This window comes from Labrus bergylta, chromosome 5, assembly GCF_963930695.1.
Source record: "Labrus bergylta chromosome 5, fLabBer1.1, whole genome shotgun sequence".
Classification (NCBI taxonomy): domain Eukaryota; kingdom Metazoa; phylum Chordata; class Actinopteri; order Labriformes; family Labridae; genus Labrus; species Labrus bergylta.
The window spans coordinates 29166372-29193120 of record NC_089199.1 but is presented as its reverse complement, the minus strand read 5'-3'; the positions used below and the strand labels follow the sequence as shown (position 1 = coordinate 29193120).

The 26749-nt window shown below is 40.7% G+C and overlaps 1 protein-coding gene across 3 annotated transcripts in view; it reads left to right on the top strand.

Moving 5' to 3' along the window:
* Positions 1 to 23827, top strand: part of fhit (fragile histidine triad diadenosine triphosphatase) — a 294062-nt gene extending 270235 nt beyond the window's left edge. For all 3 annotated transcript variants that reach the window (XM_029278395.2, XM_020639578.3, XM_065955376.1), the window contains 2 exons: positions 22230 to 22340; positions 23677 to 23827. In XM_029278395.2, coding sequence (XP_029134228.1) covers positions 22230 to 22337 — 108 coding nt within the window. In that variant the 3' untranslated portion in view covers positions 22338 to 22340; positions 23677 to 23827. The remainder of the gene's footprint in view (positions 1 to 22229; positions 22341 to 23676) is intronic.
* Positions 23828 to 26749: the final 2922 nt, after the last annotated feature.

The following is a 26749-nucleotide window of genomic DNA, read 5'->3' as shown; positions in this document are numbered from 1 at the left end:
ACTCAAAGCTGATCGTTTGCTCTTACTGACATTGTTCCCTTTTTTCTAGATCCTTGCTTGTGTTGTACTTACTCTCTGATGTACGTCGCTGTTGTATTAGCAACTGGCTTACCATAAAAGTTAAAAGTTCTTATTGTGCCCCAATTAAATCCAATCAGTGAAATAACAAGCACAAAATGTAGATATTGGATGCATGGACTGTGTAAAGTATGTCATGGGGCTGCAGGAGCTGGGGATCACTTTAACTCATCAACAACAAGAAGCAAGCAAGACAAGGAAGCCCGGCTTGAGTCGTGAGGAGTTCTGGTGTTCATTGTTGCACACACAGCATAAACTGTACATTTATTCTGCTGTTTCTCAAAGTTACCGATCGCTCTAACTGGCTCTTCCCTCGCTCGCTTCATTCGCTTGAGCTTATCACGGGGGGCAAGTCAGTAATGCACGGAAATTTGAAGAGAAGGTACGTTGGGAAAGGCAAAAGAGAGAAAGCGAGGGGGGAATTACATTCAGGAATGGACAGGTCAGATTTGAACCTGGGTCAGGGCACTAGAGCCTCTGTGCAAGCGGGTGTGCGCAATCTAACCGCTACTCTCCCCATGCACTGTTAAGGGAATATTTTAAGTTTAAAAGAGTGACATTACATTTTAAAGCTGATGGGTCAAAAACAGATATTAATGAATCGTGAAAAACATATTCGATAAGTTATAAATTGTTTTAACAATCGATGACTGGTCGACTTTCAAAAGGATGTTTTGTTGCACCTCCATTATTGGGTATTCATTTTTAGTAAATAGTTTGTGTAAGGACAAGGCTTACATTTATACTTATTTATAAAAAAAAACTGTGTGAAATGTGTAGACAGAAATAAAAACGTGTCTTCATATACTTTATCATTATCTGCTACTAAAAGCGAGAAACCTGAGCCCTGACTTGAGATTAGCAGTCCTCACACCTGCATGAGAGAGAGAACATCTGACACTGACTTCTGACACTCAGTCTGCAGAGCACGGCCATTCTCCAGCTCTGTCGTTTGTCCAGCAGTCAGAGTCATTATCATATTATTCTGACAAGGAGAACGTTTCCACTCAGAGGGACCAAATCTTGATCAGAATCTTGTGACAGACCCGAATCAAAACAAAAAACCATAGAAATGCTTGATTTATTCAGAGCATTCATGTGAAAATAACAGCTGCTCAATGACAGGGCTACGGAGGTTTGAGAGGACCGGATTTTTCCTGTAAAAAAATAATAAAATGGATGATTAAAGATGATTACCAGCACAGTCGAAGGGAGCACTAGATTGTGTTTCTCTCCAGAGAGCAGTTATGTGGATGGAACAGGAACAAGCTGTTTACAAAGAGAGAGAGGAGGATATTATCCGTTATTGTCCGTTATTTGTTGAAATTGTCTTTCAAACATCACCTCCTGACATTTTCTGGACAATTTCAGGACATTCAGGCCCTAAAATGTTCTAAAATTGCCTTTCACACATACTGTATATCTCAAAGCAGGAGGTCAGACACGCTCTAACAACTCACTATACTCGCCTTGATTTGGGCGGGGGTTGGTGGGGGGAGCTGCGTCTTCTGTAAAGGTGATTTTTTCTTGGATTGATATCACTTCAACATGTATACGGATGTCTCCATAATAGACACACTAAAGTAAAAAACACAATATTGGCAACATGGGTGAGAAGTAAAAAGTATTTAGAAGAGAAACTCTGCAGAACGTGAGTGACATCATCACCCCGCCTCTCCAAAGATCAGAGCGAGTCTCTGGCTGTTCATTGAGAAAGGCCGGGGCATTTTGGACAAATTATGTATTTAACTTCTTGGAAATGTGGAAAAAAAAGAGCGTGCACAAAGTCATTAACTGGAAGCATACAGTTTTAGTTGAATCATTTTGTTTTATACGGAAGCCCTAAAGGGACATACATAACACACATACATAATTTTACTCCAGTTTACAGTAATAAAGAGTAAAATAACAGATATTTCTTCAGATCTCGACTTGTTTATCTCGTTATTTTTGGGATAACGACGCTGGTTTTTATGTGAAAACTAGTTAATTTATGCAGATTTTGAGAAAACGGCTGAGATAGAGTCATTATCATGAAAAAAATCAGTGTTTGGGATCTTCAAAAAACAAGCGATAATGTCCTCGTTACCATGGTTAAATTGAGATAAACAAACATAACACCTTACATCTGTCACACAAAGCTAGCTCCCTCAGCTTGGACACACATTGATTCTAAATATCCTGTTTGTTCTGTAAAGTGCTCGAATAAAAGCTGGAACAGGAAAGCTACTTAGAGATAAAAAAAAGGAGAGATCCAGGTGGGGGGTGGGGGGGGCAGTCCCTCAGTGAAGGTGTGCACATCCACACGACAAAATCAATGTCTCTTAATAACTAAACAACTCCCTCTAAATGCACCCATTGATGTTGTGACAGCTCTTATTTGAGTCGGCTCTGTGTGTGTCCGTGGAGAGGTGAAAGCGACGCCGCTGCAGCCTCAGCTCTGCAGGAGCGGCTTTAGTGATGTGTTTATTCTGGTTGATGCAAATACAAGACAGCGATGCACAAAGCAAAGGCATTTATCACTGTTTAAAAATGTATAAACATGTCAACATATAGAGGCTGTTTTACTTTTACTGTACAGGTGACACACCCCCACAATAATCGGGGCGTGGAAGGGAATGGCCTGATTTTGGGCTTGTCGTTTCGGATTTTCTTGTCCAAAGAATCTTGAAGTGTGGTGTAACTACTCTCCTGATCGAGTCTGAGCCTGGGGAATCGTAAATATCAAACATGTTGGATATTAATAATTCCAGGTTGGACTGCCTCACTCTGCGAATCCTATAAAGCCACACATAATCCATCTTCTCAGCCAGGATTTTTTCCATACTGTTTTTCTAAATTTTTCTGTTTTTCGCAAAAAAAAGAAAAGGTGGTAACGATGTATCGTCGTCCATATTTGTTTTTCTTCTGAAGTCAGGTTTGATCACGGCAGGTTTGTGGTCTCCCTATTGTGTGGCAAGCTTTACTGTAGGTGTCTTCTCTGGATGTTTTATTGGTTGTTGAAATCTATTAATTAAAAAAAAGCTTTGACTAATTTAGGTACCTAGTTTGAGTCTGAATGTTAATCTTAAAGGGGACATATTGAAAAATACACTTTTGTGTTTTTGAACATATATTTGGGTCACCTGAGTGTCTACTGACTCACAAAATGTAAAATAAACCCATCCAGTCCTTTGTTTGTGGTCTGCATAAGTCTTACAATGCAGAGAAAAAGGGCTCCATTTCAAGTGGTCCGTTGCTCTCCTTGTGATGTCACAGTGGGATTCCGACTCAAAGAAATCCCCTCCCCTCCCCTGATATCTCCACCCCCATCCTAGAGCAAAATGTTTGCGCAGGTCTGCCAATTTTATTCTCGCTACAGAGGAGTGATGTCTGCCAGGAAAACTCAGGGGGAGGGGTCATTGCATTTAAAGAGACACACACACCAAAACGGAGCGTTCTGAGAGAGCTGGTTTATACAGGGTCACAAACCTCCTCTGGTGCTTGATTCATGTTATATTTTGACCAAAGCACAGCACAGATGTTTCATTTAGACCACAGGAGACTGTTTGAAAAGGTGGAAAAGGAGGATAAAATATCCTCTTTAAATATTGGAATGACTGAAAAGCGAAGAGACAAACGGCAGAATCACCGGTAAGCATTTCTCTTCTCTTATGTATCTTACGATCAAATATCCTTGTTAAAAATAATGATTGTAATCATTTTCAGCAGTTTGATGACACCTAACAAAATAATTTAACCTAATTTCTTTGAAAAATAAAACTCCACACACTTTGAATAATGAGTATTTTCCCTCTTTAATGACTTTATAACAGCAATTTTGTGGTCAATGGGAATAAAGAGACATTTCTGACAAATAAGCCTGCTTATTACACCCCCTCAGTGAGAAAGGTGAATGTCAAGGGAGGAGAATGGAGCAGCATTTAATAAGTGGAACATTGTGTTACCACCCACACGGAGACCCCATTACCTACTCAGAGGTTGAATTGGCACACTGTAATTACTCACAATTAGCAACTTAAAGAGGCTTGGAGGGTTTGGATTTGTGCTTTAATTCCATCAATTTTACAGTGAACAACAAAAGTACTCCAAGTCAACAAGAAGATCAGAATAGGCAGAATTTTAACAACGGTCCATTTCAACATGATTTTTAGTTTCCATTCAGAGAAAATGAGCAAAGAATGATGATGTCTGACAAACGTGTCGATAACCTGATCCCATGTCTAAACTATGGATGTATGATAACAACCAATCATAAGTTTTAGGGCTATAATTATTTTGACTTAACTTTTAAAAGCCACAGTATGTACCTTTAACCACCAGGGGGCTCTCATTCAAAACACCAACAAAAGATGACGTTGAATCATGGGAGTGATTCTCTCTGTGGTTCATTTAAAAGACAACTTCAGTCTCACTGATCTCTGCTGCACCAATGCTGATGGCAAAGCTTTGCCTCCACCCCGTCAGCCATCTTCCCTCTTTGGGGAGCCTTTGGTTCACCCTTGTGGGGGGTGCTGGCATGCTGCTCAGCCAGCCCAGGGAGCATCCTTTGAGCAGAGCCTTCAACGGCAAGCCAAACTGTATTTTGGGAAAATATTGTAAAATTTATGATGAGATCATTCATGACTAAATTACTTGTCTTACCCAGTGTGTCCTTTTCTCATTTTGATTAATCACCAAATTTCTACAGTTAATCATGATTAATCGCAAGTATGAAATTCCATTAAAGGTCACATATTATATTCCTTTTCAACCAATTTAAATAAGTCTCAGAGCTCCCCAAAACATATCTCAACATACTCTGATCCTGTATTTGATCATGCCTATAAACCCCTCTATTTCAGCCCTGCTCAAAACAGGCTGTTTCTGTGTCTGTACCTTTAAATATGTAAATGAGCTGTGTCTGACCACGCCCCCTCTCTGGAAGGGCTTGGGTTTTCTCGAGCTTTCTCGCTCCATGTCCTATTGTTTACGGTGAGAAGGCAGACTCAGAGGGCAGAACAAACACCTAGCTGTGGGAGTGTCACCCACCTGGGGGAGGGGCTACTGCCCTTTGTGATGTCATAAAGGGAAAATCTCCAAACGGCCTGTTTGAACACTCATTTTCTGAAAAGTGGAGCAGGGAAAAGATGGAGAGGATGGACTTATCTCATAATTGGTGGGTTTGTAGACAAACTAGGGACACATATTAGTGTTAGAGAAACATAGTAACTTGTATTTTGCATAACATGTGACATTTAATTCACATCTGACAAAAAATGGTCCTTGCTAATTTAAAAATCATTTTACTTCAGGAAGGCAAAAACACTGAAATAAATTCAGTAATTGACAGTAAAATATTTGGATGTTGGACTCCTGGCCTACAGGAGAAAGTAAGAACACTTTAGTTCTGAACTTTTTTGATCTGACAGTAAATTCAAATTGACCATTCAAAGCCTTCCATTGTTTAACTGTAATTTATAAAAGACACAAGCGGAATACAGATTAATTCTCGGTAGCTGTTTGAAGTCTCTTGTCTTTCATTTATCACAGCTACAGAACTAAATTCACGGCGGATCTGTGGAGTTGTGTCAGCTTCTCATTGACTTTGGACCCACAGCAGCAGCTGTCACTTGTTTACACGCAGATATTCAGATTTGACAGGCAAAGGTCAGACTGTCATAAGGTGGTCTTAGGTGAGTTTATTTTCCGTCAACACATCCAAACATCACACACACTGCATTTTGTTATAGCACAGTGTGAGTCAGGATTATATTTGTGTATTTTTCTGTGCCTTTGGGGGGAGAAGAAGCAGTCTGTGTTTTTGTGCTGCATATTGATAGCAGCATTTCTTTTGGCACTTCAGATACCATTGCATCGCGCTGATCAAATCCCTCCTGCTTAGACGTCAGTCATTTAGAAGTGGCTCTGCTCTCCTGGTGGGGATCATTAGAGAAAAAGAAGGAACACAATCAGGCAACAGCATCTCTGAGCCTGAAACACACCCCCACACTTTTTACACAATCTTCTTTCTTGGGGACAAACCTCGTCGGTCCAGACATCTGGTGTTTATGCCGTGTTGCCATCTTGACAGTTATTCAAGCATGACGTTGTAAGAGGAACGTCAAAATCATGTGTCAATCTTAATTGTGCGTTCTCCGTTGGCCCCTTAATGTGTGGTTAATGTGGTCTATTAGGGGCCAGTTTGTAGTTCTTCTCAGAAGTGATTGGCCGATGAAAGCTGTTCACTTTTGGATAAATAACTAACAGGGGGTCTAAGAGCCTTCAGGACACAATGCTTTTGGGTTTTAACTCAACTTAATTGCTCTGTCAGAGGCCCCTCCCCTTTATTATTGCATACCTTTTTTCTCAGGGACACAACTCTCAAGCAGTAAGACTACACATGAGCAACTGAAGTGGGGTACTACAAGATAATGTGGACCGATTGTGGACCTGATTCCCCCGTTCTACAATCCTTACAAAAATTAAAATAATAATCTCACCAGATTTTTCTTGTGGTGTGAGGGGTGTTAAGTGAGATCTGATTGGAAGGACATTGGGGCCACCCCGATTGCACTAAACATGTTCAATGTCAACAATCCGATCTCCTGTTGTGTGGGGGGAACCCCGAGGACAGCTGCGCACGTATTCTGTGGAACAAAATGACAAATGGGAAGCAAGTTGACTGAAAAAAGGAAGCACAATTTTTTTCTCACCTCCAGCTCGTGCTGTAACATATAGGCCATGTTCACGGCTTCACCCTGTCTTTATCCATCGTTTAACTCTTCTCTTCAGGAATTTAAGTTAAAAGTAGACTAAAAACGATTGATTATTCATAATGCCTGTCGTCTGCCATGTTTGTTTGACAGCAAGAAATATCAGCAGTCCTGAGCTGTTATGGTCTCATCATTGGTCTCCACGAACTTTAGGAACAAACTTTAATTAATAGCCTTTCTCAGAGTGTAATTCTGCTACAGCGCTGTAATGACTTGGGCTGGGAATCTTTGGGTGTCTCACGATTCGATTCGATTGGCGTACAATTGGTGCCACAGTGTGTGAATTCACATTGCCTTATGGCGCTGCCGAAGCATGACGGAGCACGGCACAGCAGGAGCTCCACATACACAGTAAGACATGCACACACACACACACACACACACACACACACACACACACACACACACACACACACACACACACACACACACACACACACACACACACACACACACACACACACACACACACACACACACACACACACACACACACACACACACACACAGGGCTGTTCTCTGCCACTGGCTCAACCAATCCTGTTACTAACTCCAGAGACACGATGAAGAGAATGAATTCGTCCCCCCATTAGAGAAGATAGAAGTTAAAACATTGAACAAACAGTGAAAAGGAAAATGTTAACTTTTAAAAACAGAGTCAAGAACAATGAAAAGCTGCTAAACTAACAGGTAAGTACAATCCTAAAAATCTCTGCAGGCTTAAATAGTTCTTATTATTACACGGATCCCCAGGGTGAGAGAGTGATGAGGAGAAAAGGCACGCAATGATGTTCCACCCACAGCCAACAAGTCATGAGCTGCTGCCGTCTGCCTGTGGGGAAATAAACATGTTGCATCTTTTCAATAAGTTATCTCTGCCATCGTCTTCCTATAGAAGTGCCTTTTTTTGTTTGGATGACGTCACTGTTTTTACTTCTAATAGTCCCAAAGCAAACTTGTATAACGCCTTATTCCTTACAGGAGTTGTTGCAGACGTTTTCCTTTCCTTGTGTGTGTATTAGTACTATCACTAACTGAGACCAAGACATAGAGTGTGCTCAGAGACCGAGACAAGACCAAGACATTTAGGGGTCGAGGCTGAGTGAAGACCAAGACCGAGGCAGGACGAGTACGAGACCATAAATACCAACTTGTGTGCAGGGTGTCACTCACTTGGACCGTAACATTGGGAAAGTTGCGGCCGTAACCGAGGGATAAAGTTATTCATTCTTTAAGAAAGGGGGCGTTTTCCCTCAAATCACAGAGATTATGTGGCAAATTGAGCGTTCTTAATTTAAAATCCGGAATCCGCCCAGTCTGAGACCGAGACAGGACCGAGTAAAAATGCCCTTCAAAAACTGGTCTTGAAACCTAGACAGATTTCGAGTACTGCAACACTAGCGTGTATGATCAGAGGGGCGGAGCTTCTAACTTTCGTTAAATGGAGGGGTGCATTTCTTTGGATGTAAATATACCTCCTCTCTCTACAGAATCACCCTTAAACGTTCAGTCAATGGGAGCCCAAACAAAAAGCATAAAAAGGTTGTTTTTGGACGTTTCTGAAAGAGGACTAGTTTAGTATAAGAGTTACTTTTCACACCGAGGCTGTCTTTATTTAGTCATTCACAATAACCAGCACACGTTGCTCAGTCGTGTGTGCACAGGCTGCGTTCTCATCGCAGGTGCAGCTGCTATGAAGCTTCTGCAGCTCTATATGCAGACAGGTGCCGGGTACAGTTGACATATAGATTGGCTCACTCAGTCATGTAATATTGGTTGTCTTCCCCATCTTTCTAAATAGTTCTGCCAATCACAATGGAGGGTGTCAGCGGGGTCAGATTACTCACCTGTCCTCCAAGTAAGAAAATTATGAGAGTGACGCAGAGTGACATGACGCGTGTGGGCAGAACCTGCAGACAGGAGCACAACGCAGCATTCCCATTTAATTCACACCAAAGTTTACAGCTTACAGTCTTTTTTATATACACAGTTACAAGAAGGCAAAAACAGTTTGTCTTCATTTTTATTTTATTTTTTCAAAAACTACCTTTTTGACCATCCCAACTCATCATCTGTGTTTGATGAAGAGAATGAAGTCCCTGGCCCAGTAGCTCAAAGCAAGGCGAGGATGAAAGCTGTCAGACTGGATCATTAGTTTTTGTTGCTTACAATTTCTAAGTAGGGCTGGAGCGACTTTTATCCAAACAGCATTCTTCAATGATGATATTTACATAGATTCCTCTCTTAAATGCTGGATTTCAGGTTCAGGTGACTTTATTTGCATGAATATAAATGTGAGGGGGCGTGGCTTTAGAGGGAGCGCCAAGGGGAGGGGGTGGGTGCAGACGGAGCACTGAAGGAATGCTACTTTCAAAATCATGTTAGTTTAAGAAAATGACCAACCCTGCCTTTATGGGATGAATCTCAACTATTTTTTATATTTTTACTAAAATTCTCCTGAGTTACTGTGAGCTGCCCTGTTCTGAACTTCTCTCTCCTCCCACATTTTGCTGATTTGAAACACCTAACAGATGGTAGACTTTTAATTCCTCCAAAATATTTACTTTTCTCAGGGATGTTTTGGGCAACAACAAAAAAAAATGTTCTCAGACAAAACTAGAATATTTTCAAATATTCTGAAACTTTTACATAACACCTCAGAAGGTCATCTCTCTGTTCAGAAGTTGTTAAGCAGCCGAGCAGGTGATACCATATGTACGATTTCATTTTCTCATTTGGGTTATTTTTATTTACTTCTTTTAAAACGAACTCGAGTGTAAAAAGTTAACTTGAGGAAGGATTATTGTGTTAGGGTGAAAAAGTCAAATGAAACTTAAAGTCAATGTTATTTCAAAGACTTGTGTTCTAGAAACTAAAGGCAGCGTCTGGAGGCTTTATAATCAACAATAGGTGTTGTATTCACCGAGGCTCGAACAGGCAAGCTGCTCAGAGAGAGAGAGAGAGAGAGAGACCACCTGCCCACCCACACTGCCTTAAGTAGTGCTTCAGTATGTATAAGCAGCATCTCTAAAACAGTTGATAGTGTTATGTAAATTGAAAGTGCAAGAGGCTAACATTGATGCAGAACAACATGACCCCTCATGCCCCCATATTTAGCTTCCTCAGCAAAACAGCCAGGGTGAAGTCAGCTGAGAATAAAACGGGGGGGGGTTTGCTAAAAGCCTTCTGTAACTGTGTCTGTGTGTGAGTGTGCAAATGTATGTGTGCATTTAAAATGCAAGATTTTAGACTGACAGCAGATATAATTTGTTTTTCTCTAGTTTAATTGGTGAGAGCAACAGTTTTGGCTAACTACCAATTTGTCTAAAGAATCCGTTCATCTATTTTTCTTCTACTTGTCCGAGGTCGGGTCAGACGAACGGGCGAAGTAAGTCAACCCAGACTTCCCTCTCTCCAGCAACATTTTTTCAAATCCTTCAGGGGGATTCTGAGGCATCCCAGGGTCGGATGGGATATAATCCCTCCAGCAAGTTCTGGGTCTACTCGGGGGTCTACTACGGGGCGTGACTGTCCAAACCATCTCAACTGGTCCATTTTTAATGCTAAGGAGTAGGCGGCTCTACTTCGAGCTCCCCCCAAAGTCCCAGCTCTTCATCCTGTTTCTAAAGCTGAGCCCAGCTGCCCTCCAGAGGGAACTCATTTTGGCCGCTTGTATCTGCGATCTTGTTCTTTCAGCCCCTACCCATAGCTCATAACTATAGGTGCATTGATCGCGTGCTCTTTAGACCCTTTAGTTGCATCGTAGCTAAGCTACTTCACAGACAGCAGCGTCTTCCTACAGGCACAGAGATGGAAAAGAACAACACCAATACATCTTTGAATGTCTCATTAACCCTAACCCAATAACCATTAACCTCTAATCCCAGACGGCTCAGCTCACGAGTCAAAAGTAACATCCATCTCGTGACATCAAACAATTCACTGTTGTACAGTCCTCTGTGACCACATTAACAGGTTTCTTTTCTCTAAGTTTAAGTTAACGTTGTAACCTTTGGTTGACCATAACGTCCTTCTTTTCTTTCAAAATAAAAGCAGGTTTGTAATCCAAACTGGAAATAAAGTACCCTTTGGTTAAGAGAAAAAAAATACATGAATTCAAAATGAGCATAAAAACTTTGAAATGCAAAATAATGAAATATCAAACAAGTCACTAAAAATGCAATAATCGTGATTCATTATTTGAGTTCAGCGCTTAAATTCATCGTTTGACAACCCTAGTTTGAAGTAAAAATATTACAATCAATGCAACTTGCCCTTTAGCACAAGAGATGGAATCAATTCCATCAAAGTTCAAATGATTGAAAATTGAATCCTGATGCTGCACGAGGTGAACGAGCACCCGACACATAAGGAATCATCTTTTTTTAGGATTGTTTCATTTCTAATAGGCTATGCAACACTGTCATCTCTTTGCACAGCGTCGGTTTAGCTAAACCAAATTAAAAATAGCCTTTTAGAAAAAAGGTCTTTGTACTATAATCATCTGCAATCAAAGCTCAGGCTTTACTTGTAATGAGTTACTGTGGTACATTTACTGCTTCTATAATGGAAACCAAATGTAAGAAGTTATTTTTATTGGCGGCCACTGTCTTCGACGATCATGAAAACACCTGTCAACTTTCAAAGCCAAGCGCTCTCACTCCGCATGTGCTCGCTGTCCTTCTGTAACGCATTTAGACAGTCCGTCAGTTTATGTTAGGGGAGACGGCGGATTTTGTCATTAATTGGCAGCTTGTTTCACCCTCAGAAAAAATGCATCTTCAAAGACCCAAAGCTCACTGCGACGTCAAAGTAATGAGAGCCACTGCTGCAGATTATTCCGAGAAAACCATCATTACATCAATGCAGACAGGGGAACAGTGTGCGCTGCTTAATATAGATTCAGCGTTATGGGAGAAGTGATCAGATGATAAGAGACCAAAGTGAGATGGATAGAGATCTGGGCATAACTGTTGTGTGTGAATGCAGACAGTAAACTCCAAAGAACAAGTGATAAAAGTCTCAAATCTTTTGCATTTTTGTCATATTCTAAGAAACATCTTCAACAAAAATAATCTAAAGATTAAAGCATTTTTTTTATGAGTTATGTCCGTGCAAAATGTCTGATATAAAATGATTTAGTCATGTTCATAAATTGTACTTTGTGAGTAATTCGTCCAGTGAGTTTTTCTTCTTTTGTGACAAAGTAGTGACAGGAAAACGTTGGGCCAAAGGCAGCGGGCGCTTCTGCTAGCTATCTGTACGTTAGTTCAGCTCTCAGCCTATACGATGATAGTTTTTGAAGTACGGACCGACAGGCAACGAGAAGCGTCACCCACCTCCACTGTGGATTATTTTCAATCCCACCAGCGCTCCAGAAGGTTTAACAGTACATCACTATTTTCTTTTAATGCAGGATTATGATCTGGTGAGGAAGGAAAGTAGCGTTTCCAGCCTGGTCTGTGGGCGCTAACACTATGGGGGCTATTTCTTTTTATTTTGGGGTCTTTGATGCTTTTATTTAGAGACAGGACAGTGGATCGAGTCAGAAATCAGGAGCCACATGTCGGATTCAAACCCCGGCTACCTTCTTGGAGTATCTTAGCCTCTGTACATGAGGGTGCGTGCACTAACCACGAGGCTACCGGCGCCCCAAAGGGGAGTGGACTGTACCGTTTAACTAGTGCAACTAACAGACCCAGAATTACCTGGGCCAGTCAAAAACTGGAATCCTGGCACCACAAATAAACACGAGTGCTGAGGATGATGTGGTTGGTTTTAAAAGTCATGTTTTAATGCTGAACATGGATGCCAGACAAATAAGCAAAACGAAATGAAATCTTGAAAAAGGCCTCAATTAAAAAAAAACAGCGAGTTGCCCTTAGAGATTCTGTTTGATTTATTTTAACCAAAAGAGGTTCAAACCTGTGTTAACTTTCTTTGATCAGGATTGTGGTGGATCGCCTTCACTTTGAGTTAAATGTACTGATAGAAAAACAACTGACTCGATGCTTAAATCTTTAATGTGATTAACAAAGAAACAAGATCAAACATCAGCCATTGATGTCTTAAAAGTAAAACAATCTACCAAACTAACTGGAAACTAAACTGCTATGAATCAATCCAGATTTTATAAAGTTATAAAAAATAAAAAAAGTTTGAAATGTGTAAGCTATTAAATATGGATTTGTCCAAAAGTTAAATACAAGTATGAAGAGACAAGCTATGATGCTGTTATTTTGTTTCTCATCTGTTTTCATCATAATTGCCCACCGCTGTGAGGAGTCTGTAGTTAAGATTGTATAAAAGATGGACATAGTCTCGGTGACGTCATCCATTGGTTTCCTAGCGTAGTTTTGAAGCCCATTGATTCGTAGTCGCCATGTTGGAACTGCTGTCTCAAGCTATCTTTCAGTCAACCTAGAAACAGGCAAAGAGCTGGAGCTAAGTGGATCTTAAGCTTCACCACAATCTGAATTCAACATAAAGCTTTGCCTAAAAAAAGTCAAAATGGATGAGATATTAAAAAATGTTAACCCCTGTGCTCTGTGCCGATAAAGACATGATATATTAGTACCAACACAGTTTTATGTACCAGGCTAAACAGTCTCTGCTGTCAAAACAGACATTTTAACTGAACTTTTGGTGCACTTTTTTGGTGCAGCCAGCCTCTAGTGGACACTGAAGGAACTGCACATTTTTACACTAATTGGTTTCGTTCTTTCAACACTGAAGGTTGCCACTTGTTTAAAACTGAAATGTCTACTGATGCTTTTATGTGACCTAAGAAAAAAAAACAGACAATTCTGTAGAAGAGTGGCTCATTCTATGTAGTTCTTTGTAATGCCTGTAACCCCGGCCGCCCACTCAGATGATTAATCAATTAACAGCTCACTGTGAAACCAGCCTAACAGAGCCTGGCTGGTTAAAGAAGACAGGATACGTTTTGTTTCTATGTACTAGATCAGGGGTTCCCAAACCTTTCACCTACAACCCCAAAAAACCACCTGGGGGGTCCCAGCCCCCACTTTCGGAACCACTGTACTAGATAGCAGGTACTGCTTTAGCCATAGGGGGCGCCAAGTTCAACACCAAATGAAAGTTCCTCACAAGCAGCTTCAAATTCTAGCAATGGATTAAGTTTGAAATGTTCAGACTATTTAGCGTTCAGACAATATTGCAGAAAAACAAAATAATATCCATGAGGTGAAGCATGAAGGTGTTAAGCGATTCTAATGCTTCTCGATCAGTTAAAGATGGTTTGAAACATACTGTGTGTGGGTGTGAGTCTGAATGTGTTACCATCCAGCTAAAATAAGTCTATGTTCTTACTTCCTGAAATGTTTCAGCCACCAAATGCAAGATGTTCACCAACAACTGTGATGTGTTTATCTCACAAAATGCCTCAGCATGATGTTGATATTCTTGTGACAAATACAGCAGCCCGTAGCAGTCTGTGACAAACTAAATTACTCATGTCTAGTTTGATTGACAGGCCGGGGTCTTAACCCAGTCTGGTCTCATTCAGGATTCCTGCATGCAGGGTTTTCTCCTATGGGCTCCGACCATTTGTGTCTGAGTATATTGACTGCTACAGTACCGATGGAGGCCTCGTTATCTGTTCCGCGCCTGTGGAATGGCGTCGAGGTCAGGATGACCTCTCAGTCACCCTGTGGGGTCACTGTTTAATGAAGGCATGTCCTGTCTGACGTATAGGGTCAAGGCCGACGTGCCGTCCAACACCGAGTCGCCCCGGGAGAAAATGGGGTTACCAGAGGTTAATCAAGTGCAATTTCTTTCTCTGTCCTGCCTGATATTTCCTCCTCCACTTTGAGGGGCTGAAAGAGCCGCACAATATGTTGCTCCATATGTGTCTGAAATCCAGTGAATCCAGTGCTTCACAGTTTTTTTTAGCTGTGTTTTTTTTTACTCATCTTTGCCTGTACAGTCTTAAGTTATGCCAGGGATAAAGGCTGTTTGTTTTCTCTGACCATCTAACTTTCTAATCTGCATATCTACCCCACACATATATGTATCTACTTAACACAAGACCACATGTGCATATGTACCCTACACAAGATTATATATGCATACCTCAAAATTATAGCATTTTGGAAAAGGTGACCAAATTGAAAAGCCCCAGCCAAAGGTTGAACCCATTAGACCTCAAACATACTGTATGTCTAAGCATGAGCAGTGTGATCAAAGCAAATTAGAATGCCATGCTGTCTAATGCAAAATGATAGCACACTAGGTTTTCCCTTTAAGATGACTATTTATTTACAAGATGAATCAGCTTTATATGATATTAGTGCAGACTTTTAACAGAGCTTAGCGTAATGTTCACTTGGCCTGCAGAGTCTTCATGTCAAGAGCCTGTTTACATTTTCACCACGCTGCTACACACAGGCTTCTGCAGCCCTTTGCATATTGCCCGTTCAAGGCAGGGTATTAACACCCAATGTGTTTTACATATGGAGGTAGAATGGTGGGTCGAAGTCTTTCTTCCGCTTTATTTATTTTTTTCCATCAGAGGTTGTATCAGAGATGTACGAGCCAGACGGTGGCAATAATGTCAGAGCCGGCAGGGCGGAACAGCAATGTGTGTGTGTGTGTGAAGCTCTCACTGTTTGTTAACATGTCATGTCTCTGGTGCTTCCCCAACAATGTGAAATCACACAACCGGACAACGATACTACGCCTTTGTAAACACAAAGTTAAAACACAAAGGCCGAATGATGATGGAACTTTTTCACGGCTCCGCTGGGAATAAGTCTGTGTGGACTGGAGTGTTGTAGTACCAACAGCAATTTGTCCTGGTAACAATTTAACACTAGGAATACAATAACAGACGATTCACAGAGCAAAATCCAAAGCTTAATATCTACTTTTAGCTGCTGTGTGGAGGACTGTGAGATGGTCTTTCAAAAATACTACAACCACAAGGCTGGTCTCACAGATTACACACATTTGAATATTATTCAAAATGGTAAATGACATTTGAATAACACAACTGAAACGCAACACAAGTCTTGATTTATTCCATCTGTGGAAAGATGGCTGCTTGGAGAATGGACTAAAAGTGTTCTCATAAAAATAACAACTTCTAATTATTTGTGTGTTCACGATTAACACTCTGAATGTTTATCTCGTTTGATACCTTTTTTCTTTTTAAAAACTATTTAGTAGATTTTTTTTAAACACATACCTTGCAGTAAGTGGTACAGTAAATGGGTCTGAACTTCACACACTGATGGTAGAGGCTGCTGGGTAAAGTGACCATCAAAAGTAACTAACGCCATTTATACACATTCAAACACAAATTTGCAAATAAGCAACTTGGGTTTAAGCGTCTTCTCCAAGGACACATCGGACATGTCGCTGCAGGAGCTGGAGATCGAATTCCCAACCTTCTGGTAAGAAGACGATCGACTACCACTGAGCCACAGCTGCCACAGTAGATTGCAGCAGCATCAAAAAGGAAACAGTTCTTCTTAACTAAATGACCACATATTGTAGGTTTTTAAAGGTTCTGAAGGAGTCGATTCAGGACTCTGATTAAAAGCTCACATGTGTATTCATCTGTAGGATAACTGCATCATGCTCAGAATAGAGAACAAGAGCTGCAAATACAACCGTTTTTTAAACTTAGCATGTGTAATTATTTCCAGACTGAGCTGAGGTGAGCCACATGTTATCAAAGCCTTACATAAAACAAACCCAGAGACACTTTATCAAGTTTCCTGCTAATTAGATTCATGGAAATACGTCTGGCAAAAAGCCTGATTGTCATTGGTAATTACCAGCCCAAGATTAAAAGATTTTTCACTCCCAGCTGCCATCTTTATCTTAGTCTTAGGAGCTCTGCAAGAGATGGAGAAAGAGGGCACGAGGCAACCTGAACCCAACACATCTCTTTTTTTTTTTGGGCTGAAAATAGACAAGAGACACATATCGTTACTGAACCGCTGCCTGCACTGAAGGACAGGAAATATTGACCACAGATCCCTTGAACAACTTGATGACGATTGCCATTACTATTTCTAAATTTGTCATGAAATTCAGGATTCTGTTGGTTCTGAGGGGAAGCAAACCATCAAATGTATTAGTGACCTTCCTGGCAGTGCTGGAAGAAAACAATAAGTTGGACAGTAAGTTGGACAGGGGTGCTAAAACACTGAGGCATGGAGGACTTCTCCCAGTGCCCTCACAGCAACAAGAGTAGTTCTCACTCATTGTCCAGCAGGTTGGGCCAATGTTTGCCTTATTAAGATGCTGGTTAACACATAAATGTGCAGTTTGGATGTCTGGAAACTCTTTTATCTGCTAAAAATGGATTTATAAACGATTATAAAAACGTCATTTATAATAGTAGTAACTGTTGAAAAAGATGCACAATGTTGTTCAATCATCCCGATGCAATGTTTCCATAATGTTGGAGATTGTTTCTCATCTGATTTGTAGTTTCATTTAGGTTCATCTTCAGCTTTCATCAGGTTCAGATCTACTTCCTGTGTCTTTGGGCCTTTCAGATGGGACGCGATCTTCAGCTCGGCGGGTAGCAGATACGCTCTTGCACGGCACAACACATAAACAATGAATGGGCTTGACAGCGGCACGCAGTGCACACCGTGTCCTATCTGAAAGGCCCTTTGGTCATTATTTTCAAACCTTACTGTGTATCGGTACGTGTCACAACACCACCGTTGAGGCCTGTATGTGAATAAATTACACCAACAAAAAGTCTCCCAACCAGAACCATTGGATTTTTCCATTGTTCTCGTTTCTGTTTTTGCCTTTCTGAATACATTCATGAGCTAAGACATCAACTCCTACTGCTGCTTCAGTAAGGCGTGACATTTTGTGTGAGCCTTTATCGTTCGTCCCGAGCAGCTCGTTGTGTCCCCTGCTGATTGTCTGATGACCTCCAGGATCACCTTGTTGTAGTGCATACATTCCCCCCCCCCCCCCCCCCCCCCCCCCCCGCTCCCTCAGGGCAGCTTCCTTTTTGTTGTTGTGTCTGCTTAAAGGTCAAGGCTCCAGACATAAAGAGCATCATGTTGACTACATGTATTGTAAGATAAGAATATAGAGTAACATAGAAGGATATTGAGTGAAACAGTCTTTGTGGTGGACCGTGTTTGTGTGTCAGTGTGTTCATAACACTCTGGTGGAGAGTAAATGCTGAAACCGTACATGTTTTTTTCTCTTATTCTCCCAACAAAGACTGTTTTTTTTTTTTACAAACCTTGTCCTCTGATTGGCCAATTATTCATAGCAGTGGTTCCTCAATTGCATGCCATTGTTAGGAAGAACAATCCGTTGCTAAGAAAGGAAGATGGTTGCTAAGGACCCGCCTTTTATCACGTGTGGACTATCAAATAGATCCGCTGAAAGAAGTCCCGTTAATTTAACATTGGTATCTTTACTGTGAAAAAGAAGATGATAACAATAGAGGAAGGAGTTTAAAAGATGCCAAAACTCAGAGGGGGGGCGCCGATTGCCGAGTGGTTAGTGTGCAGGCCCCAGGCTATAGTCCTTAAAGCAACCGACCCGGGGTTCAAATCCGGCTTGAAGCTCCCTACCCCCATGTCAATCCCTTCTCTCTCTCTCTCCCTCTCTCCGATTTCTGACTCTATCCACTGTCCTGTTTCTAATATTAAGGTATAAAAAGCCCCAAAATTAATCTTGCAATGCAAAAACTGCAGGCTGTGACGGAGAAAATCGACAAAACTGAAGACAGCATTTGAAGTAAACTTGTAACAAAGTACTACGGGACACGACGTTGTTTAAAGTCTCAGTGCTGCTCGGACTGATGCAGATTTGTTCACTTCACTTTAATGTGAGTCATACGGCTAGTTCAGCTCATTTTAAATGAACCATTGCAAATGGACACGGCTCCTAATATAGACTCCATCTGACTATTCGGTCAATAATTCCCAGTCAATTACTGATGTCCTATGAGCAGCGGTGTGATAAGTGACATCATGTATATTGAGCCGTTTGTTATCGCGGAGAAACCGCTTCAGAGTGACACAAGACCTTTCCGCTTCACGTCAGAGCCATGACCACCGTGTCTGCGTTCAATGCTGCGATAACAACCATCTCACTATACATCGACCTTTACATAACAAGCACACGCATGAACCCACTCGAACATCATCATCCCTTACGTAACAGCCCACTCACTATACTATATGAAAACATCATTCAAGACAATCAAAAGGATAACAGACAAGCATCTCTGTCACCTGTATTTATACTCCTCCATTCATACACCAGCTGTGTCCCTGAATCCAAACAAATCAAACCAGCTCAAAGAACCAACACTGTTAAATATGATTTTCATTTTGGTTTTATGTGAAAATAATCTAAATTAACTTCAGCTTGTGAGAAAAACTGGCTAGTTGACTATTTCCTTCAAACACAAGCTGCTGTATTGAACACATTGAATTGTGTTTTTGTGGCATTTTTAAACATTTACAATCTTCACAAATGAGAAATTATTCCTTTTGGAAAGAATTACAAACAGGGCTGATACAAGAAAAAGGTGAATAAATCATCTGCCTTTAAAACAAACAACATGAACCATTCAGGCTCAATTTAAACCCATTAAATTAATTTGAATGTGAATAAATGCTTTAAAAAGCCGAGCAGCTGAAATGAATTATTGCATTTAAATGAATAAAATTGATTTGTAATGGTGTGGAAAAACAAATAAAAGCTGAAGAATGGTCTGAATGTAATGAGCAGTGAGTGACACAGGGGTGTCATTACAGCCCCCCCCCCCACACCCTACCCCAACATGTTGGCTTTAGCCAGCATTAGATGAAGACACACACACACAGACACACACACACACACACACACACACACACACACACACACACACACACACACACACACACACACACACACACACACACACACACACACATATTAGTATTCATGGACATGTTCATCACTGACAGAGCGAGCAGGGTTTCTGTGTCCACACTGGCAGCTCTGCTACTGAGAAGAGGAGCTTTACTAAAGAGGTTTAACACAACTCAACAGGGAGGCACAAAGTACACACACACACACACACACACACACACATATACACACAAGCACCCTCAAATGTTTGGACATGAGCTCAGCTGCTTGTAGAGCTTTCTTTTAGATGGAATGCAAGACCCACCTCCTCCTTTCATTTCAGTCTCCGTCTGTTTAATGTCATTCAAATGTTGGTATAAAAAAAACATGTCTTACATCAGGGGTTTCCAACAGGTAGCTCGGGAGCTACTGGTAGCCCACGGCAGGTTTTCAGTAGCTCGCCTACAGGTTGACCGACTGTGTTAAAAATAAAAATAAAAATCTGACGACGGTAAATGCACCTCTTCCCACTATTCATATACTTGGCCCATAAAAACAAGTATGAAGTACTAATGTTTTCTTGGACATTGATGTGAATTTAAGATTATTGATAAGCATTGGCTTATTGCAATTTCACACATGTACAAACAGCAGCTTAATTCAGCTGAGCTATGTAAATGAAGCAATTTGCAAGCGATTTGATGCAAGTAGCCCTTGGCCACTTTCATTTTTTAAAAGTAGCTCTCAGATGAAAAAAGGTTGGAGACCCCTGTCTTACATCAACACTAAGCCAGACTTTTCCCATTTTTTGCACAAGCAATCCTGGCTTCGTTTTTCTACTGTACAACGTATGAGGACATGTGTGGACAGAGGCAGAGTGTATTCTGTTTTCCACTTTGTATCATTGATCAGGGATGTGATTCTTTCAGATTCATGCAGAATTGCTCCTGCTTTGCTTTTTTTCATCCCATGCCGATCACATCCCTAATTTATGTATTAGCACATTTGCATTTTATGCATCTGTTTTGACTTTGAATCCTTTTTTTTAAACTTTTGAAAGTATTTTTGAATTTGCATTGTTTGTGAATTTGCAGCCCTTTTCTCCCAATCAAAATTATTCTGACTTTTGCAGCAACTTTGCCCCTCTGAGCCACCGTATATAAAGGCTTCAAAGATGAGCATTTCATAAACTCAACGAGAACCTGTCATAAATGTCATACACTTATACCTAGTTGGAAGAAGCTCAATGGTAATCAAATCAAGCGTTAGGAAGTCAATATCACTAACCAAGCAGCCGTCTGTCAAACACATAGAGTGACAACTCTATTGATTAGATGAGAGACTAGGCGTCAAAAATGGTTAGGGTTACAATCATTTATTTGATGTTAGGAATGAAATTAAGTTCATCCCACCAACGTGCAATGTTCCTGCAATGTACACACGTTGACATCAGACTGAGATAGCATCTGTGCTAAGTGGTGACTTGATTGGTTTGGGTTTCACTGGGCCCGCCTCAAACACAGCTTGCTCACCATAACTCTTACCAAGCGTTTCATCAGCACTGGGATCAAAGCATCAGGTCTGAAATCATCATATTCATGGGGGACATGGGGGACAGGCAGGAGGACCAGGCATGTGTTCGTTTATGTGGTCACAGATGACCGCAAATTGTTAAACTATCTGTGAAACTGCGGTGGCTTTGCAATCGGTGACATTTCTTAAAAAAAACAGTCTCCACCTTTCTGTAGTCCATTGAGAAGCTACTGACCTAGCCATTGGATTTTTTTTTTCTTTCAAAATAAATAATATATACTCACCCAAAAGGTCAGGGGTCAAACCAAATCAAGTGTTATGCATAGATCCTCAAGAGCTTATTCATAAAATTCATAAAATTCATGTAAGTAATAGAAATGTCTGCCATGTTTTTCTTGTCTTCATACTGAATGTCTACCTCTGGTTATCTCTGATTATACAGATCTTCATGAGAGTTATCTTCAGTGCATGAAAGTCATTGACTTGAATCCTATGGTTGGCGACAAAGTGAACCAAACCAAATTTGGTTTTAATTGAGTGGGTGCCAATTTTAAAAGCTGTTCTGAACTTACTCTGTTGGATTTTGCTGCATAGCTACAGATGTTATTATATGAAGTTCCATCACAGTTGTCTTGTATTTTGTTCTTCTTGGTGTCAAATTTATATAGTTTTCAATTGAGTTCTAAAAGCAGCAATAGTTTAAAATTCCCATGAAGAAAAGAAAAGGTCAGTTGTTTTGTACACTCTTCACCATCTGGAAACCAGCTCTAGATGTATTTCAGTTTGCATCCTAGTATTTGGAATTTCGTGCAGCATGCTGGGATGTAGTTTGGCTGATTTCAAAAAATTTTGCCAAGTCAGAAATCTTCACCAAATCATCGTAGCTGTTTTTCATTGAAACCATCACACAAATGATCTGTCATATGCAGGATACAGGGCTACAGTTACTTTGTGGTTTAGTTGACATTATTCTGCCTCCAGATGATGTTTGACTGTTTTTCTTTGCAGCTGCAGAAGCATGATCGAGAAGAAGAGGACGTTCCCTCCAAGTGGAGATCAGAGGAGGAAATGGCTGCAGAAGCTTCAGACCTGAGGGAGCAGCTGGAGAAGTTCTAAATGGTAAAATAACAACTGAAATTACTAAAATGAATAATCCTAAATCAACCATGAGTTCTGGCCGTATTAATTGAGTTGATAGAATGAACACAGTTAATTTCCCACAATGGAAACTTATTTCATTTTTTCATTCCACATTATGTAGAAGAGTTTTATTTCTTTCTTTCTCCTATTTTTTGTTTAGAAAATTCATCATCGATTCCTAATTGTATTATTCATTTTTAATAACCTCCAGTGTTTGTGACTTTTTGATGCATTTTGGCTCATTTACATAGAAATGAGTGGATTTGTCCAGAGTGTTTATAATTGACATATGAGCAAATCTCTTTTCAGAGAGTCTCCACATGACACCAAACACATTTTTGCTTGATTCTCCACATTACATTCACAATAGCATTGCTGAAACTGCTTAATTCCCAGGCATTACATCATCACACAGAGCATGACTGTCTCAGCATATAGAATAGTATTTTTTATCTGATAGAAGATAAACGTTATCTATCGTACATTACACCCTTGGCAAACTCATCTGTTGATAACGTCAGGCATACATTGGGAAATATCAGGGCCCATTTTGACACCATTTTTGAGGCGTACGACTGATTTTTGAAGTCAGTTCAAGTTTCAGCCCGATCGCCCGTCGTTTGTCTCGCAGTGTACAGGGCATGTTTGAAACTGTGGTCATGCGGCTGCACGTACTAGCACAGTGAGAGCAGAGCCACAACACGGTTCCCCAATTCTTTTTTTCATTATTGCAACTATACACAAACCGTCATACAGCATTTGATAGCACCGTGGCAAAGCGTCTTCCCCCTCCTATCACCAAAAATACGAACAAGAGAAACGCTGGCAGGAAATGTCTGCAGACCTCCAGCTTCCAGGGATTATCGTCAAATGTTATTTTTTAGCTTGCTAGTTAGCTTTTGTTTTTTGGTGATGCTGAGTGTGCGGCTGTGAGAGAGAGGGTCGTTGACTGTGTTTGTATTTTAGCCGTGCATATGAGATAGATCTAGACTTCAACTTCCATCTGCAGAAGTTTTCAAAGGAATCTTTACTGACGTTTCAATGCTCCTTCCTGATTTCCAATGATTCTGTCGTACAGTGTTAGCATATAAACGGCGAGCTTTGGTCGTGCGCCGTAAATGATTCTGATGAAGTGTGTGAGATGACATTCTACAACGACATGTTTAAATTCTATAGCAGTGTTTGCCCGGCCTGAGTATGACAGAGCATGACATGTGCTATACATGAAAACTGAATTTTACAGTATTATGAATGTTTCTATTTTCTGAAAAATGTTCGACCCATGAACTGAAGCTCAGTTTACATTTCTGTGCAGGACGATGTTCAACATTTCATCTGCAGCGTGAGGACGACATTAACACCAAACATTAATGCATTAAGTTATGTTCACTTGAAGATAGTTTGGATTCATTTATTGTTTTTGTTACCTAACATTTTGATTGAATAAAAAGTGTTTGTTCACCACATACGACTCTTTGTAACAAACATTATTTAAAAGGGTTAAACGCTCAAATCAATGGTACATTAACAGGAAAATAATCAGTGCAACATAACTCTTGGAACCAATGAAATTCTAAAAAACAAAACAGTGAAATGGCAAAAATAACTAATTTTAAAAAGAAGTCATTTTATCAATGTAAAATTGTGTCATGCTGCGAAGCATCAGTGCCACCAAACGAACGAGAGGAAATTAGAGGTATTTAAGAGTCTGTTTCATATCCTATGCCAGCTCCTCTGAGCGAATCCAAAGGCATGCTGGGATATCTCCCAAAAGTTCACACAGAAGTCAGCTCTCAGAGCATCCCAGATCAAATGGGAGGCGTGAGGACGCTTGAGTTCATTTGGACTACTTGACTTTGAACTGGGACAGTGCATGGAGGTTTTCCCAAAGTGCTGCATTAAGCCGGCTGTTTAAAGTGCAGAGTTCAGTCAAATTTCACCGCAACAGTACAGACCCTGACTTCTAACAGACTTCAAAGTGAAGCTACCATGTCAGTGATGACTGTTTTCTGTCCATTCTGCTGATAATAGTTAAACAAAAAGCAACCTTATGGTCGTGGCTTCATCGATGCTGCACTAAGTTATTAGTTTTTAAGTAAATCAGCCAACAGCTGCTGCAGAAGAACAGCGTGAGACTGCACATAGCCCCTCTGTGGTAATCAAGCTGTAAAAGGCACCATGAATTTTAAACAATATTACCAAGGATGAGGGATTTTTAAAGGGCAATAATTAAGAGTCTTGGGGGAGCAAATCCATCAAATATTGGTCCTGAGCAGAAACGCTCGCCAGCACAAGAGAGTTTGAATCCACGTATATTCTTTCTCATGTTTCATTACAAACCACAGATCGACATTTTATGTTGGGACATTGGTAAAGGTAAGTACATGAAAGTGAAATGAAAGGCCTAGTCCATGTTGTTTGAAGATCTGAATCATTCCTCATTTACCTGACAGTTTTTTTGAATAAAGGTCAAGCGTCCTGTTTTACAGCCTGCCATTTCTATAAACCTCTCACACCATGGATTACAAGCACTTCTACCACTTTATATGGTTTTTATTGAAGTATTTCATAAAGACTTACGTTTAGTTATGACTGGCTTTTTTCAGAATTCTTCAATACTCAAGCTTTGGGCTCTTATTGTTCATTAACCTACAAGAAAACAACACAGCATGTCTTTTACTGACGAATGATTTAAGCCATAGACTGTAGACTGCAGGAGGAGCAGGAGGAGCAGGAGGAGGAGAATGAGAAACAGGAGGAGGAGGAGGGGGAGGAGAAGGAGGAGGAGAAAAAGGAGAAGGCCACGAGCACAATGTCAGCAAATGTTGTAATTCATCATAAGGGCAGCGTATTGAACAGGCCAGCGGGTAATTAAAAGGGTTTCATTATTTCATGTTCAGTGATTTGGGCATCGAACATTCTAAAATGTTTTGTGTGGTCGAATAAACATTTGGTGCCGAGCACAGCGACCAATGGAATGGTAAACAAACTCAAAGAGCATCCCAACCACGGAGGGTCTATTCGGGCTCAGTTGGTAGAGTCGGTCGTCTCTTAACCAGAAGGTTGGGGGTTCGATCCCCAGCTCCTGCAGCTACATGTTCAATGTGTCCTTGGGCAAGACACTTAACCCAAAATTGCTCCTGCTGCTTCGTCTGCAGCGTATGAATGTGTATGAATGGGATTAGTTACTTCTGATGGTCACTCCAAGTAGCAGCCTCTACCATCAGTTTGTGAATGTGTAGGTGTGACCTGCATGACCTGTGGTGTAAAAAGTGCTCTGATTATTTAGAAGACTAGACTATACAAGCTCAAGTCCATTGACCATCCAAACTGGGGATGAGAAAACATGCTAATCATTTACATTTGGCGACAATCTGCCCGGTTTATTTTTCCCTTGTTTGGTTTAAAGAGTATGAAAACAATCTCCATATCACAACGTGATTGTCACAGTGGTCACAACCAGCAGAATTCTGATGGGATGGAATATATTTGAGAAGAATGGTCCTTATCCATCAAGTGGAGTTGTACGTGCTCGGAGAATCGGTGAAAAGTGGCTCTAAAGCTTTTTTCCATGGCTGCGCTTGAACCACTTGTTGAACACTTCATGGTGGGAAAGAGGTGTTTGAAATCTGCCCATCACACGTATCATTTTACATCTTTCACTCCAGGCATTGTAGTTACATGTACGTCATACTTATATATACATTAAGGTCACATGCAGCCATGGCTTGTCAGAAAACAATGACAGCTTTATGCTTTCTGTCTCGTGGAAAACACATGGATGAATCTGAAGCAGAGACAATCCATGGGGTAAATGTACAGTAATTAGTCGTAATCTATTCCAGCATTAAAAAAATGTGCTGATAAAATGTTAAAAATCAAACTTTAACCAGACTCTCTTCATTTCCTTGAGGCGTACAGGGGAGGGGGAATCTGTTAAATCCCACATCTATTTTCCGAGCTGAGTGAATTAATTAAACAGACATAATGTTGGTCAAGATAAGCGATGCTCCAAAGGTGCTGCGCGCCTGTGTTTGGTTATGCTACCGAGGAATTCAGGAGATTTTTTTAAAGTCTTTACATGGGCTGGCCTTGGCTATGAGTGCTCCAGATATAAATGTTGCCCCTATGAGCTCCTCTGTGTTGTTAGAGCCGCTCTCAAAGTGACACACTTTGCAGAATCAATTAAAAATACCAGCAGTACCGACCTCTGATTTAAAAGACGCACCGCCTTTAATGTGTCAACTCGTCTTTCCATTACTTAAAAAACATGATGAAAGCATTTCAGATTTTTTTATCCTTTGATGCAACGTGCGTTTTCTTTTTCTTTTAGAATTCTGCAAGCCAAGTGTGCAGCGCAGCACACTGAAGTTTCTGTTGAAGACATT